Source organism: Ictalurus furcatus, chromosome 6 (genome assembly GCF_023375685.1).
Source record: "Ictalurus furcatus strain D&B chromosome 6, Billie_1.0, whole genome shotgun sequence".
Lineage (NCBI taxonomy): Eukaryota > Metazoa > Chordata > Actinopteri > Siluriformes > Ictaluridae > Ictalurus > Ictalurus furcatus.
This window is the reverse complement of record NC_071260.1, coordinates 17,055,889-17,073,026: the sequence shown is the minus strand read 5'-3', so window position 1 is coordinate 17,073,026 and position 17,138 is coordinate 17,055,889. Positions and strand designations below refer to the sequence as shown.

Here is a 17,138-nt window from a genome sequence, read left to right as displayed (position 1 = left end):
TTATGTTGTACGTTCTGGAAATTTTCATAATCTAATTCTGCAAAACAAATCCTACTGTGGGATGACAGCTGACCGGGACACGGTCTAAAGCTGAGAAATGCAACAATAAAGGACAGCATGTGTCATTCTCTTTTGGATCTCTGGTATAAAATGTACAATGCACAGTCTGTTACATCGATGGCAAAAGCCCAGGTGCATGGTGTAAAATCCCAAATATATTTATATATACTGTATATCAAATCCCAAAATATTACGTTATTTCTCATGCATTAGCCCAAGGCCCCCATGATGCTGCCTAAAATACTGTGAAGACAACCTCTCGGTTATAGGCATCCAGGTGAAGGCAGTTTGAAAGTAATAATGTGATAAAGCCGGACAATGGACAGGTTTATAATGAACAACAAATACGTTTCTCTTGGTTCACAATAGAGTTACCGAAACAAACCAAAACTATTACTGAATGATTGAGTTAAATCCCTGAGCTTTTGCTAGATTTATGTTGGATTTCTAATACAGGCTTGTGAAAGGCTTAGGCTAAATAGTTGAATTGAGGTTGAGGTGGAGTACTGTTGCCTTTTATTAGTCAAAGAAAATGGTATAAGTACATGTTTCTTTTATTTTCTTACAAATTGTATTCTGTACTACAAGCCCATTGTTTGTTTGTGTTTGTAGCCTATCTGCAAACTGTCTGTCTGCAAACAAAGATTTTTTTGTGCTCAGTGAAAAACAGTAGGATATGACATCTTTCAAATCTACTTAGGTAAATACTGCACATTTTTATTGCCTTTCTTATATTTAAATGGCCCATAAATGCGTTGATTTTACACAAGATTATATTTATAGGCCCTATTAAACGAATAAATATAGACTTTAATTGAATCAGTAATACTGCTTGTAATAGTGTTTCCATAAACAATGACATCACCAGTTATTGTACATACTAATTTTATTGACTATATGTGAAAATAGTTACACATAAAGTGTGGCTAGACTGTAAAATCAATAAATGTGATGCTAAGCCTCTAAAATGAATAATACAAATTAAAGTTCGCCGTTTTCTACGCGTCCACCAGCTTTCTTAAACAGGCACGTTGATAAGTCACCCCGCTCGAGCTTGGAATGGACTTTCTAAAAAGAATCGTTTCAAATGAATCGGTTCCTTCGTAAATCGCCCATCATTCTTCCGTGCACCATCCAGGATCCAGAAAACGCCTCGCGGTTCACTTCATTTTTTTGTGCTGAATCCGACAGTTTAAAGATGACCACGACGAGACTGCTTGTATTCTTCTTTCTGCCCTTGGTGCTGAGTAAGTATAATGTTAAATTATTCGTTTTATTAACGTGTGCGGATTAGAAGTTGTACAGAATCTTTCAAAAGCCAAACGCAGCTGTGACAAAAGTAGAAAAACACGACATTTACGAGAACCAACTCCTTCTCTAACTGAAACCGGAATTACTAATAAAGTGAGTTTCAGAATGATATCTCAATGTGAACTAATTTAACTCTGATGTCAAATAAATGTATAACCCAGTACTGACCTTTTAACCCTTGTGCGTCAATTAAAAAAATGTTACACATAGGTCCATAGAGGAAAAAAATGTCCATGTCCAACAACTGTCATGAACATATTATAGGCCTATATTAATATTTTTCCCACTTTCACTGGTTAATTATTTTTATTTTATTTTATTTATTTATTTATTTATTTAAACCAGCATCAGTTCTAATCACAATGACCAAACATTCATTCATTTTCAGAATTGTAACCCTTTAAATGCTGGTTTGTTTACATAATGCCACAGGTGTTGTTTTTTTTATGAAAAAAAAGAAAAATAGTAATTATTTTCCATATACTAAATGATAAGCAGAATTTTTTTCTTTGATTATTACAGTCTTTGATATGTCAATTATTAACAACATTAATTTTGATACATTCATATTTTTTTATGCATTGTCAGACCTACCACTAAGGAGGTGCAACAAAGTACTAATTGTGATTTGTTTTTGATTATTCCTTAATTTCTTCCTCAACATTGAGTGATTCCATAATTTTTTCCTCTACTTGATCTGGAAAAAAATATGCCAGGAAAAAATATTTTGCGTCAAAAAACATGGGTGAGCATTCTTTAAGTGTGGTAATTCCATAATTTTTTGCCAGAGGTAGTACTATAGACTCTTCTGGATGAGAAGATTTATCAAGAGGATTGATCAAGAGTTTAAACATGAAATGTGAATTCAGACATTTTAGATTGAGATTAAACATTACTGTCATTGAGCAGAGTACAAGTACAAAGCCAATGAAATGCATTTCTTCTCTATATAAGACAATATTTATATTAAACAATGTTTCTTATAAAAAAAAAACAAATAAACATATATAACATTTACAAAGTGAAAATTCCATTCAGGTTTGAGTTACATAATGAATATGTGTCTCCACTAAAAGAAAGCTCCTTTAACAACTTCATACAGTCAGACCTTCACTATTTGTTTCTTTCTTTCCCAGTTTACTTTGTGTTCACATACTTTGAGATTATGGACAGGGCTCTAAACCTGATAAAAATGAAAAAGAGAGAGGACAGGGGTTATCTGGTTAGGCTTATACAGTCCTCTTACCACAATGTCCCAAACCATCCATCATACACATACATTCCAGTGCATCCCCGTTCCTGGCACAGACAGAGGAAGCATGGGAATGTATGTTAAGTTGTATTTTATGTGAGTTGTATGGAAGTAGGCTAATGTTGTATATTCATGTAACAAATAGTGCTTCTCCCCTTACTGCTAAGTTATTGCTAGGGTCAGGAATGGTAGCCATAACAGATAAATAGAGCAGGAGTTTAATGAGCATTAATAATCACGATCAGCTGCTATGTAGGTGAATATTTTAAGGGGGGGGGGGGTGGTTAGGAGGTGTGTCTACGTTGTACTGTTTCTACACAATTTTAAATAACTAGCTAGCAACCAAACTCAGTATTTAACAATAAATATTTAGCAGGGAATGAGAAACCTTTACGTGTCTGTCAAGCTCTTTTCCTGATCATTCTTTTTTAACTGTATTTCTGTACAGTGCAAAGAACATATTTATGCAATTATGCATTCCTCTTTTTCCTCACACAGTTCATGGCACTATCTCAGTAATTGTGACAACCAGCAACCCAAAAATGGAGGTTCATGAGAACACAAGTAAGTAAGCTTGGTTTGATGAACAGCATTGGCTAGTTACAAACGGGGCAGCTGTGGCTCAGGTGGTAGAGCGGGTTGTCCACTAAATGCAGTGGTGGTTCGATCCTCAGCCCACATGCCAAAGCATCCATGAGCAAGACACTGAACCACAAGATGCTCCCGATGGCAGGCTAGCGCTGTGTGTGTGTGTGTGTGTGTGAGAATGGGTGAATGAGAAACAGTATAAAGTGCTTTGTAGAACCGCTAAGGTTAAAAGGTGCTATATAAGTGCAGACCATTTATCATTTACTTTATTTCTTCTGATGGAAATAGATGCTGTTCTCTCCTGTAAGTTCCAGACGGAAAGAGAGACCATCCCACGGATAGAATGGAAAAAGAAAGGCCAAGATGTCTCCTATGTTTATTTTGATGGTGAATTTACAGGTGAGTTTTTGCACATGTGGTTATTTTGTCTTCTAACAAAAACTAAATTTGAGAACACGATTGCCTAATAAACTGATCATTATGTTATCCTGAGTTTTTCTTGTCTCGTTTTATAACCTCATATAACCTGATGTTTTGTCTGGACTGCACTAACTGACTGATCACTTTAATCAGGCTTGTTTAAAGGCAGAGCTTCAATCGATGGAGCGACAGTGACCCTACATGGTGTTAACCAGAAGGACTCAGGGGTCTATCACTGTGAAGTCACTGCACGCCAAGACAAGATCCGTCTTGGGGAGGTCACAGTCTCCCTCAATGTGCTTGGTGGGCTTATTCTCTCATGTTTATGTCTAGCGTTATAGACACTTTATATTATGTGCCTTAAGTGCATGGCCTATTTCTCCTGAAAATTAACTTTTCCTGATATTGTTCAAATATTTAGTTTAGTTTTGAATGACTGTTCTATTCAGTGAAATCTAATAAAAATGACTAATCCTCTGTATGGCCGATGGCCAGTACCTCCCCATGCTCCTTCATGCCATGTGCCTGAGATTGCAATGAGTGGCTCTGTGGTGGAACTGCACTGTGAGGACAAGCTGACTGTCCCCCCTGTCACTTACAGCTGGTACAAGGACAACAGGCCCCTGAGCACAGCCCAGGCCCCAGACATTAACTACAGTGTAGACAACAAAACAGGCACTCTGGTACTTTCTGAAAATAAACAAGAATGGTATAGTTTGTTGTATAAAGGTGCAGTTGTGCTTAGCTATATGGATGTATGGATGTACACACATGATCATTTCTAGTTCCCATGACACTCCTTGCACCTTGATAGATTTTAGCATTTATTTCATGATGATTTAGCTTGTAACTCACCCCAGTCTTAACAACAGCTTCCTGTTATCCTTAATTATTTTATCAGAAATTTAAAAGCTTGTCAAAATCTGACGCAGGACAATACCGCTGTGAAACCTCTAACGGTATTGGGCCAGCAAACAGCTGTGTGGGTCAACATTTGAACGTCACTGAGTGTAAGTTATAAAATGATTCATGGTGCTCAGCACACGTGTCCATGTATATCAGTAATATATATCAGTAACGTATATCAGTGCTGTTTCTTTCAGTCGAGCTGAATCTGACATTAGTAATAGCAGTTGGAGTGGGGGCTGCTCTTTTACTGCTGTCCTGCTCTCTGGCTGTTTGTCTATGCTGCCAGCGAGGCTGCTGTTGCTGCTACTATAGTAAGTATTCCCTCTGTCAAAATCATGTTACAGTTACAAAGTGCAGTTGCGTTTTAAATGCGATTTCTCATGTTGCTATTTGTCTTTGCTTGATGATCTGTTCTAATCAGCTTCTGCATTCTGCCATTTTTTAACAGAGGAGAGGATAGGAGGAAAACATAAAAGGTAATACTCTATATAATAATAATAATAATAATAATAATAATAATAAATAATAACAATAATAATTGTATTACTTTCTAGAAACATGGCAAACTACAGCCCCCCACCAGATGTAAGTATGCAAATATCTATTTTGTTTACCTATTCAAAACCTACCATTTTCCAAATCAGCATAACGAGGTGAGGCATGTTACCCTCAGTACCTTCGTAAGATCTTAGATTTAGAAGAAATAACATTAAATGGCTTGAAAATCAGTTTTGAAAACTGAAAGGTTCCATTTCCTGGATTGAATTCAACCTTAATACTGTAGAATTGTCATTCAAAATCATTTTAGTATAAGGTCTAATCAGGGTCCGAGAAATTAGCCCTAATTGTGTTTCCCTTAATGAAACAGTAGGATAAAAATCTATTTGGAATCGTAGTAATTATTTGGAAAATGAGGCATCCAAAATATATCCTAAAGAAAGATATGTTGCAGATATTTAAATGTCCCTAGGCATTGCTAATCGTGTTTTTTTGTCCCCCTCTTCTCAGCCTAAACACTACAAGCACACGGAGTCCTTTGTGATTTAAACATTTCTCCAAGACGTACAGTGTATGCTGGTGTTTGCTTATAAGCAATGGACTGCCAGGTTATTAGCAATACTCATCTAAAAACAGATGAACTGCCAGCTCAGTGTACAAAGAGTGCACCAGCATGCTGATTCATGTATCTTCAACCTGCTTTACCTCTCCATACACTCCGAGCTGGATGGTATCACTGAAAGTGGCAGATCTGCCAAACTGGAACAGTCTATGTACATCCTAGATTCTCTAATAAAACATGTCCAGATTTTGGACATGGACAATAATACATGTGACTTCCCTGAAAAATGGGCCCAGTCAATCTGCAGCTCCACCTAGTGGTGAAGTTTTATCACTGCAGGTCTAGCAGGAGACATCACACATGACTACATGATGTTATTAAACATTTTCACTGTAAACAAGTCAAAATGACTGTGCTACAGTTATAAAGTTTCTCATCTCTTCTTGGTATGTTTAACTCCATGTGCAGGAAGTGTGATTATTTTTAGTGGTCATTTTACAGAGTGAGAAGAAAATAAACCAGCCGTTTCATACTATTGCAAAACTGTGTGTGGAAAAGGAAATGGATGACTAAAGGAGTTTCAAAAGCCTTTGCATGGATGACTGTTCATTTAGAATAAAATAAGGAGGGGAAAAAAGGCACATCAACACTGTACGTTAAACTTGTTTTATTCATTAGGCACAAAGCATCCAGCAGATAAAGTCTGTGTTTAGAAAACACCCCCTGAAGTTAATTAAAAAAAAAAGAAGTGATGTTTAAACGACTCTTCTTGGATTATTTTATGTGAATATACAGATGTTTGGATCAACCTTGTTTACAAGGTGAAAGTTATAATCGGTTTAAAACAGCATATTTCTAAACACGTTTATAAAAATTATGTACAGAGCTCAGCGAGGTCAATAAAGTGTTCCTTCAAGACGAAGAGAATAAGAGTCAGTAATTAGCTGGTTAAAAGCTGACTAACTTCCTAACGCTAGAGTGATGAAGAAAATAGTTTTGATTGTTATGGGAGATGTCAATAGGTTTGTACTTTTAAATAAATCTCTTACAATAGGACAATGCAAATGTAATCGTTCAAAATTCATTGTTCAGTAGTTATTTAAACCAGATTGATAACTTGGTTATCAATCTAGGCTTTTGGGGGCGTTCCCTAAATGCATTATTCATACATTTGAGCTCCTAGTATTTTTTTAATGAGAGTAAAAATGGACAGCCTTTCCAAAACCAATTTTAGTAAGTTAGTGGGCAGTTAAAAGCATTAAGCTCCATGTTATTCTACACGTATTCATTGTAAGAGTGTAAAAGAAACCATTCTGGTGACCGGAATAAACTTGGTTTGACGTTCGATATCCGCGGATATGCGGAAATTAAGGGACCGTCTCTAAAGTTACATACGACATTGTTAAACACGTTTCTAACTTCAATAGCATTCGAAGAGAATGACTTACAGTCACAAAACCAACTGTAAAGTGTTCATCCAGGTGTCAGGTATGACGCACACCTTTTACATATTTCATATTTATTAAAATAAGCTATTAAATCATATGTAAATTAGACATGTATTTCACTAAAGAATGGGCCCATACACAAAATATACCATAATTTAAAGCTCAATCGCATTTGAAGGGAATGACTTACAGTCACACAACCAACTGTAAAGTGTTCGACTATGTGTCAGGTATGAGGCACACCTTTCAGATTTTTGATATTTAACCCTACAATGCATGAACCAAAAAAACCTTCACGAATGCATAACGGGGGTCAAAATGACCCGTACAGGATTGAATGGTTTTCTTCAAAAAATAGATGTCCTATTAATGAAATAATATTCATATATGTATGCATATATGTGTGTGTGAATAGCATTTATATATATATATATATATATATATATATATATATATATATATATACACACACACACTCATACATATGTATGAATATACACATACATATATACACACACACACATATATAAAATGTATGTATACATATATGCATATAGTCATACATACATATGTATGAATGTGTGTGTATATATATATATAAATGCTATAAACACACACACATATGCATACAGATATGAATATGTATGTAAAAAATCTAAAAAGGTGTGCCTCTTTCCAGTTGGTTGTGTGACTGTAAGTCATTCCCTTCAAATGCTATTGAGCTTTAAATTATGGTATATTTTGTGTATGGGCCCATTCTGTAGTGAAATACATGGCAATATTTACATGTGGTTTAATAGTATATTTTAATAAATATCAGAAATCTAAAAGGTGTGCTTCATACCTGACACCTAGTCGAACATTTTGCAGTGGGCTTCATGACTGTACATCATTCCCTTCAAATGCTATTGAGCTTTAAATTATGGCATATTTTGCGTATGGGCCCATTCTGCAGTGAAATACATGGCAATATTTATATATGATTTAATAGCTTATTTTGGTAAATATAAAAAATCCAAGAGGTGTGCATTATAGCTGACACCTAGATGAACACTTTACAGTTGGTTATATGACTAAGTCATTCCCTTCAAATGCTACTGAAGTTAGAAACGTGTTTAACAATGTCGTCTGTAACTTTAGAGACGGTCCCTTAATTTCCGCGAATATCGAACATCCAACGTCAAACCAACCTTATTCCAGTGTTCTGTTGGACAGTAACGGACACGGCGGCTTATAAAGAAAATAAACTTTCCAGTCGTGTAAAGAGTGTGAATTCGTGAAACCGTGTCTCTAAAACCCATCAGTACACCGTGTGTGGTGTCAGTAAACACTACTGACTCAGTTTTAAGTGAAATAAACCGAGTTGTTGAGCTGTGAGTTCACACAGCCCGGCTCAGGCCTCCTCCACATCCCCGCCCCCAGTGCACCGCTCACTGAAAACTAGCATGAACATTTAGTGAAGTTAGCACACACTAAGCTAGCCGCTTACAACCCAAGTCCTGAAAAAATACACCACCACAACTCTAAAAGCTACAACACTTACCATTACCAAATAAAGGTAAAGTATGATACAACTCGTTTATATTTCTGCAGTTAAAACGTACATTTATGTTGAATCTAATCTTCTAACCGTGTACTGTTATGTTGTTAATTCTGGCCTGAGCTGTGTTTCCCGCTTTTTGTTGAAATTCCTCTATCGGCTAATGCTAGTTAGCATCACGAGAGTTTACCATTCACACTAGCTAGCCACATAGACGCTGTGCTAACACTGGATGTTGACGGCCCACGTAGCGACTCCATAAGTGATTTCATACCAGGTGAAGTTTTATCTTTGAGATATATATTCAGCGTGGTGTGACACATAACTGTGATCTTTTGGATTACCATAATCTGCTGCAAAGAAGAAGTTCTTCTTCACCTGCAGTCCCGGCTGGTGAAGTAGCAAAGTCCTGGCTTTACGTTGTCACACGGGTGGCTAACTAGCTAGCCGAGTTACCAGGCGTGTCTGTTTTCTCGTTAGCGTGTTGTCCTGATAAGCTCAGCAGTAAACAAAGGCCAGGAATTTAATCGAGCGTTTAAGAACCCTGAAATATCGTTACCTCACTTCCTGACTACATTTACTTTCCGTCTAAACGGGATCAGATCGAGCGCAGCGGCGTCCCGTTTCTTCAACCCGTTTTCGGAAGTCTGACAGCGCCGCGCACTTTTTCGCCAGGATTTCCGGCTGCTTTTACATTGCCCTTCTGTTGTTTTGTTTCCGTTTCTTCCATTTCCGTTCTAACTTTCCTGAATCAAAAGTGCGATGTGTGGCGATCGTTTGAAAGTTTCAAAAGTTCCCCAAAGTCACCGTTTAAACAATTTTAGTGTTATATTTCGAAACTCAAAACGACTCCAATATGGCAACTACGTTTGCATGTTCTCGCGCGTCCTCGCACTTCAAACCGTCGCCTTCTAGCAGTGCTAAGCTACTGAATAATAACAAAGTACCGCGGATCAGAGTTTTTTGGGATGGTTTATGAGCGTTTATTATGGCATGTACATGTCCGTTAGATAGGAAATAATCGTGATGGGCCTAGTCACATCCCAGGCCTCGGTTTTGCGTGAGAGTTGTAGGGGTTGAGAGAGGTGCCTCGGTGGTTCAGCAGTCTCCTCCTCTCCGCTCCCTCCATGGAGGCTCACAATAAACCATGTTTAGAGGAACTTAACTGAACACCGCTGACACGTCGGTCTGCTTCCTAAAACAAAGCCACAAAGGCATTCCTGGCATGTATATTATCTAAAATAATAATAATAATAATAATAATAATAATAATAATAATAAAAACTTTAAACATATCACTGGATTCTAAAAAGTTGGGTTTTTTTTTCTTCCTGAATTATTATCTTTGACGCTTTTCTTTATGAATTAATTCTTCTGTTTTGGTTTGTAGGTGACTGAATATCACTGGTAGAATGTCAAAAAGTGAGGCTGAGGAGATGATTGAAATTGAGATTGATGGACAAGAAAAACAAGAATGCCTAGAAGAAGGGTGAGTTTGTGCTCTGTCTCTTTCTTTCCTCCTCACGCCTGCTTTCAACTGTGAAGATTGTCCAGCTTGTCCTTGCTTTTGCAGAATGTTATAAATCAGTATTTGCTGTGCGTCATTCTAATGTTCTGTTCACGCATGTGCTTTCTGTAGAATCGAGGAGCAGACCATCACAGCGAGTGATCTCATCACTCAGGACATCGATATCAATGAGCCTGTTGGTAACTTGAAGAAGTTGCTGGAGCCCCGTCTACAGATTGCTCTGGACGGATATGATATTTGTCTGCAGGACATCCACGTGGGTTTTTATATATTCACTGTACCCATCATTCTAGAAGTGTGTGTGTGTGAAAGTGTAAGTTGAACTCATCCTTGATTTCTTTCCCGCAGCTGCACCCTGACCACAGCCTTTTTGACCAGGGTGTGAAGACTGATGGCACAGTGCAGCTCAGTGTGCAGATCGTCACCAAACAAGGTATGTGCTTACACCTGTGCATTACCTACTCATTTTCTTCTAGAATCTGAAATCTAATGCTATGCTCGCTGGTCCTGTAGGTGAGGAGAAGTTGAACATACTGGAGATAGTAAAGCCAGTAGAGACAGTGGAGGTGGTGATAGATCCTGATGCAGCCGCAGGAGAGGAGGCTCACTTGGTGGAGGATGGTCAGATGATAGCAGTGGAGCGAGCTGCCATTGCAGATGAGACCTCTGAACAGGTGACCCGATGGGCAGCCGCACTGGAGGGCTACCGCAAGGAGCAGGTCCGGCTCAGTATTCCTTATGGTGAGTGCTAGGCCCACAAGACCATGTTTTGTGTTTGTAGAAATTTTGAAGATTGCATTCAGTTTGGCTTAAATTCGTGTTTCATTTCAGGGCTCGAAATGAACCTTTTTACTTGGTAGCACTGGTGCTCCCCACTTTAAAAAGTTAGGAGCACCAGCAAAAAATTAGGCACACCACAGTTACAATTATATTTCAATTCTGTTCAATTAAGTTTGATTTGTATAGTGCTTTTAACAATGGACATTGTCCCAAAGCAGCTTTACAGAAATACGTCAGTTCAGAATCTAAATTTTAAATTTATGAATTTGTCCCTAATGAGCAAGCCAGAGGCGACGGTGGCAAGGAAAAACTCGATATGATGTGATATGAGAGAGAACCCTTGAGAGAGACCTTGAGAGGAACCAAATCCAAAAGGGAACCCATTCTCATCTGGTTGACACTGGATAGTGCAATTATAGATAAATAAATCCCTTCTATAAATGTGCTAATACTACATGGTCGAATAGTGCAATTGTGTAACCAGGAAAATTCATTACAGTTTTTACATGAAGTCTGTTTTGTTGAACATCTCCACTGTTCACTGATGAGACTTAAGTGCAAAACTGTTTGTGGCAATTGCAGTCCTAAATCTATCATTACAATTGTCGTCCTAGCCATCATAGCATAACTGTTCTTATGAATTGAGGGCCAAAGCCATCTTTATGGGTTTTAAGTGGTACCATCCTCAGTAATCTCAGTGATATTTAAACTGCACCATGTGGGGTCATCCTCAGCAGCAGCATGTGACTTCATGTGTCTGGATGCTGGGACAACAGCATGTAGACATCCCAATTCACCACAACACTCTATGCCTGTGAGCTCTCTAGATCTGCTCCTTTACCTAAGAAAAAAAAACTATTCACAAAAGCCTTGACTAAACAAACATGTTTTCAGCCTGGACTTAACACTGAGAATGTGTCTGAGTCCCGAACACTAATTGAAAGGCTGTTCCATAACTGTGGGGCTTTGTAAGAGAAAACTCTTTCCCCTGCTGTAGCCTTCACTATTCGAGGTACCAACAAAGAGCCTACACCTTTTGATTGAACTAGGCGTGGCAGATCATAAAAGACCAAAATTCGCCCAGGAACTGCGGCACGAGACCATTTAGTGCTTTGTAGGTCAATAGTAGTATTTTATAATCAATGTGAAATTTTACTGGGAGTGTGGATAAGATAGGGGTGATGTGGTCATACTTTCTGGTTATAGTAAGGACTCTAGCAGCTGCATTCTGGACTAACTGGAGCTTGTTCATGCTCCCACTGGAACATCCAGACAGTAAGGCATTACAGTAATTCAACTTAGAGGTGACGAAAGCATGAACTCATTTTTCTGCATCGTGTAGTGACATTATATTTCTTATCTTAACAATATTTCTGAGATGAAAGAAGGCTATCCTAGTAAAATTATCTACATGAGCATCAAATGAAAGACTGGAGTCAATAATCACACCAAGGTTTTTTACTGCTGCACATGATGAAACAGAAAGGCCATCTAGAGTTACTATGTAATCAGAAAGCTTACTTCTAGCTGCACGTGGCCCTAATAGAAGTACTTCTGTCTTGTCCGAATTAAGTAAGAGGAAGTTAATAAGCATCCAGTGTCTAATGTCCTTTACATATTCCTCAACTTTATTAAGCTGCTGTCTGTCATCTGGCTTCGCTGAAACATACAACTGTGTATCAACAGCATAACAGTGAAATCTAATTCCATGTTTATGAATAATCTGACTTGAGGTAGCGTATATAAAGTAAAAAGCAGTGGGCCTAAAACAGAACCTTGTGGAACACCAAACTTTACCTCAGTATGCACAGAGAAGTCTCTATTTACATCTACGAGCTGATAACGATCAGCCAAATAAGACCTGAGCCAGGAGAGGGCTGTTCCCTTAATGCCAACAACGTTTTCTAGTCTGTCAGAGAGAATAGTATGATCAGTATTATCAAAAGCTGCACTAAGGTCAAGTAACACAAGCATGGAGACACAACCTTGATCAGAGGCCAGTAGTAGGTCTTTTACCACTTTAACCAGTGCTGTCTCTGTGCTATGATGAGGCCTAAATCCTGACTGATACATTTCATGAATATTATTCCTATATAAGTACGAGCATAGCTGCTATGCTACAACCTTTTCCAATATCTTGGAGATAAAGGGGAGATTTGATATTGGCCTATAATTAGACAATGGACTGTGGTCGAAGTCAGGTTTTTTTAAACAGGGGTTTGATAACTGCTAGTTTAAATGATTTAGGTACATGAGTACAGCTAAACAGGTCTCATTTACCTACAAACATCACTGCGAAAGACGTGCAATTGCAGAGTTGCCCGTTCAAGTAGTTTCCCACCAAAAAAACCCCAAAAAAGGCACAGCAAAATCAAGCATTGCAAAAAAACTCCTGTATGGACTGATTTGCAAATACTGTATTATAACAATATTGCTCTGTATTGTGGCAGACCCGGTGCAATGGACAGCAGATCAGGTGATCCACTGGGCCGTGTGGGTGATGAAGGAGTTCAACATCGAGGAGATTGAGGTTGGAGGCATCCACATCCCGGGTCGGCAACTGTGCGCCTTCAGTCAAGAGGAGTTTCTCCAGAGAGTGCCCAATGGAGAGATCCTGTGGAGCCACCTGGAGCTGCTGCGCAAATGTGAGTATCTGATGTCTGCATGAGTGTGCACATGTGCATTTTATATGAGTATTATTATGTTAATTATTATATGTATTTTTTATTTCAAGTAAACCATTTCTTCTGTATAAGATGTGAATGTGTCTGTGATGTGACATTTTATTTCATATATGCATTTTTCATGCTTGATGCAGATGTTCTGGCAAGTCAGGAGCAGGGACAGGAAGCTACAGTCACTATTGACCAACGTAAGAATATCCATTCCATGACATTTTAATTACAATACATGCAACAGCTTCTGATCAACTTAAACTTGGACAATGAGTTTGTTTCTTCGTTATCGACAGTATTGATTGTAAAAATGATCTATGTGGTCAGTTATGCAACCAGCAGTAAGGCAGCAATATGGTCATGTATGTGTGTGTGTGTGTGTGTGTGCATACACATACACTACCAGTAAAAAGTTCTTAAAATGTTTTAAATTGGTGTTGTAGACAAAAATAGAATTGTGCCAACATATTCATTTCTTTCTTTAGAAACATTTTATTTTATTTCTAACATTTTATTTATAAAAAATTATTTCTTTAAATGGGCGACTTGCAGCAAAATATTCAGAAAAGCAGGCAGTAAGTGTCCAGCGTAGGCGGGAACTCCTTTAATACTGTTTAAAAAGCATCTCGGGGGGGATTCCCCAAGAAATTGGTTGAGAAAATTGTCAAGAATACATTTCTGGAAATTCTAGGAATAAATGGTGACGATGCTAAAATACTAAATTATTTTGATTTATTTTGGGTTTTTTATCAGAACATAATTCCCATAGTTCCAGAGTTTTGATGGCTTTATTATTATTATTATTATTAAATGTGGGAATAAAGATAATGTGTGTCTAAACTTTTGACTGGTTGTGTATATGTGTAGAGTTATAGTTATGTTGGATAATATATAATATTATGTGGTTCATTTGTTTTCACGTGAGTGAAGGCTTGGTCTCACCTGACCACTTTCATCTAAATTTCCACTTGTCTTTCACTTGGCCTCCAGCTGTGCAGATCATCCCTGCGCCTGTACAACAGGCCACACCCACAACCATTAAGGTGCAGAAGCATAACAAAGTGCCCCGAGCTCCACGCATCTCTGGAGAGGAGCGCAGTTCACCTGGAAACCGTACAGGTAACAGACAGTCACAAACCTTGAATGTAAAAAATTTTTTAGATTTCACTGTTTGTAATTAAAAATTATGATGTTTAAATGGTTAACTGTCATAGATTTCTTTTAATAATGATATAGATTGGTGGTCATGTTTGTTACCACAGATCACATTTTATCTACTGAAAAACATTTATTTAATGAAAAGACTTTGACTCTTTTTTATTTTTTTATTTTTTTTCCCCGCTTCATGAACAAAACCTCATGCATTATGACGGTTTGTGTCACTCCTCTCAGGTAATAATGGACAAATTCAGTTATGGCAGTTCCTGCTAGAGCTGCTGACTGATAAGGATGCCAGGGACTGCATTTCCTGGGTCGGGGAGGAGGGCGAGTTCAAACTCAACCAGCCAGAACTGGTGGCTCAGAAATGGGGACAGAGGAAGAACAAACCCACCATGAACTATGAGAAGCTCAGCAGAGCCCTCAGGTGTGTTTAAAACCTTGCTTTTGTTATAGATTAAATGCAGTGTTTTATTTCAGTGTAGTTAAAAACAAGTCTAGGCACAGTTAAATGTGGCCCATGGGGAACATCTGCTGCTGGAATTACAACCCACAACAGGAGAAAATGATTCAGAGCGTATATATATATATATATATATATATATATATATATATATATATATATATATATATATATATATATCTCCCTGTATCACTTTAAGGGTGTAAGTAAGAAATGTTTGGCAAGCATTTTGATCTACCTTACTCGGTGTCAGAAATTTGTTAATCTGAAGTTCTTTAAGTGTACATTTTGTGATGTTTATTTACACTTAATAGGGTGATATGCAGTCTGTGCGATCATTCTTTGTGTACTGAGTTCATACTTGCCATAATGCCTTTAATCAATCTAATAATCCAGGTTATAAATTGCACTTATGAATGAGAGAGAACGGTATTTGTCATTTGTCATTTGCTGCATGAGGTTTATAGCCTGTAGATGTAAGCTCTTCTCTCAGATTTATGACTGACTGTCTGCATATCCTTTTCTAACGTGTCCATTAATGTCTCACTACACCGTGTCTGAATTTCTCTCTCACAGATACTACTATGATGGAGACATGATCAGCAAAGTGCAGGGCAAGCGCTTCGTCTACAAATTTGTTTGTGACCTGAGAACTCTGATTGGCTACAGCGCTGCTGAGCTCAACAGCCTGGTGACGGAGTGCGAGCAGAAGAAACTGGCCCGGGTGCAGCTGCACGGCATCGGGCAACCCGTCAGCACAGTTGCCCTGGCAACGGCCGCAGGACAGCCAGTCACCACGGTCACGCTGGCCACTGCTGCCACACTGGAGAAGGACAGCTGAGTGGGAGGGGCTATGTGAGATATGATGAGATGAGAAGGGCAAAGCAAAGCATGGGCAAAGACTTTGGGCAGGACAAGTGCATTTATGAATGGGTGTCTGTGTGTGTGTGTGTGTGTGTGTGTGTGTGTGTGTGTGTGTGTGTATATATATATATATAAGAATAAGTGTTAAGGGACATTATAGCAGGTCTCAAAAGAGAGCATGATTCGGGGTGTGTGTGTGTGAGAGAGAGAGAGAGAGAATGACCATATTTGAGCTTTGATTTTGTGTATGCTTCTTCTCTGACTTCAGGGTAGCATCAGCTGCATTTTCATTGTGTATATACTCTATGTTTTTGATAGCCACAACGGCAGTGTATTTTGATATTTTCCATTTCTAAAGGTTTTTTTTTTTTAATTTTGAGGTCGACTCCCTTAAGGTGCGGTACTTTTAAATGTCCACCAGGGGGAAATAAAGAGAATTTTTGAATAGATGACTGATCAATACATCACACAAACGTACACATTTCCATATAAATTCAGACATGACTACAAAGTTCTATGTACATTCAAAACTTTATTCATGGCATACAGTGTCGAAAGCGTTTTCCCCAGTCTAAGCCAATGTTTTTGATAGATACATACGGGGGGGGGGGAAAGACAAGGATTGAAGGAGAGACTGACAAAGGTGGAGTCTTCCCTTTTTTCACTGCCCCATACTGACCACAGACACTCATCTCTGAGTATTCTTGCATAACCAGAACACCTGATTTAAGAGTGTTTTTTTATGGAGGGAGTCAATGTAGTTCACAGGAGTGCTGTGATGAATCGATTCCCAGCCTGGAAGGAGATGCCTGTAGAACATGAATGGTTTAAGTGGTAATCAGATGTTCATCTATGCAACCTTTCTACTGCCCTCCTTTTAATTCTGATGCTTTCTAATAAGCACATGCTCATTTGGCCCTCTGACAGAAAGTGAGTGAATGAGAAACAGGAAAGACAAGTCAAGGTTTTATCCCATTTAGTGTGAATGTCACAGATACAAAGCAATGCAAATGGGAAATATATTTGTCTTCCAAAAAAGGTGAACAGAAACAATAAATCCACTGTTTCCTTCTCTTATTAAA

General features: G+C 38.2%; 2 protein-coding genes across 4 annotated transcripts; both read left to right on the top strand.

The window, feature by feature from the left end:
- The first annotated feature begins 840 nt into the window (after positions 1-840).
- jam2b (junctional adhesion molecule 2b) lies at positions 841-4,985 on the top strand. The gene is made up of 7 exons (XM_053627892.1): positions 841-1,307; positions 3,122-3,187; positions 3,500-3,610; positions 3,785-3,934; positions 4,127-4,314; positions 4,533-4,641; positions 4,735-4,985. The coding sequence occupies exons 1-7, from the start codon at positions 1,148-1,150 to the stop codon at positions 4,983-4,985; spliced, it is 1,035 nt and encodes a 344-aa protein (XP_053483867.1). The 5' UTR covers positions 841-1,147.
- A 3,248-nt stretch (positions 4,986-8,233) lies between these two features.
- Positions 8,234-16,501, top strand: gabpa (GA binding protein transcription factor subunit alpha). 3 transcript variants are annotated; one of them, XM_053626747.1, is made up of 11 exons: positions 8,234-8,606; positions 8,759-8,865; positions 9,979-10,077; positions 10,228-10,372; positions 10,465-10,549; positions 10,630-10,857; positions 13,347-13,541; positions 13,715-13,768; positions 14,562-14,690; positions 14,964-15,156; positions 15,769-16,501. In XM_053626747.1, exons 3-11 carry the CDS (start codon positions 10,001-10,003, stop codon positions 16,031-16,033), a joined length of 1,371 nt encoding a protein of 456 aa, XP_053482722.1. In that variant the 5' UTR covers positions 8,234-8,606; positions 8,759-8,865; positions 9,979-10,000; the 3' UTR covers positions 16,034-16,501. The 3 variants fall into 3 exon arrangements, with proteins under 3 accessions (XP_053482722.1, XP_053482719.1, XP_053482723.1); XM_053626744.1 differs by lacking the exon at positions 8,759-8,865; XM_053626748.1 differs by lacking the exons at positions 8,234-8,606; positions 8,759-8,865 and adding an exon at positions 9,183-9,811.
- Positions 16,502-17,138: the final 637 nt, after the last annotated feature.

Coding starts and splice junctions, on each gene's coding strand:
- jam2b (XM_053627892.1), top strand. CDS start 1,148: ATGAATCGGTTCCTTCGTAAATCGCCCATCATTCTTCCGTGCACCATC. Junction 3,188..3,499: donor GGAGGTTCATGAGAACACAA/GTAAGTAAGCTT, acceptor TGATGGAAATAG/ATGCTGTTCTCTCCTGTAAG. Junction 3,611..3,784: donor TTTTGATGGTGAATTTACAG/GTGAGTTTTTGC, acceptor CACTTTAATCAG/GCTTGTTTAAAGGCAGAGCT.
- gabpa (XM_053626744.1), top strand. CDS start 10,001: ATGTCAAAAAGTGAGGCTGAGGAGATGATTGAAATTGAGATTGATGGA. Junction 10,550..10,629: donor GCAGATCGTCACCAAACAAG/GTATGTGCTTAC, acceptor CTGGTCCTGTAG/GTGAGGAGAAGTTGAACATA. Junction 10,858..13,346: donor CCGGCTCAGTATTCCTTATG/GTGAGTGCTAGG, acceptor GTATTGTGGCAG/ACCCGGTGCAATGGACAGCA.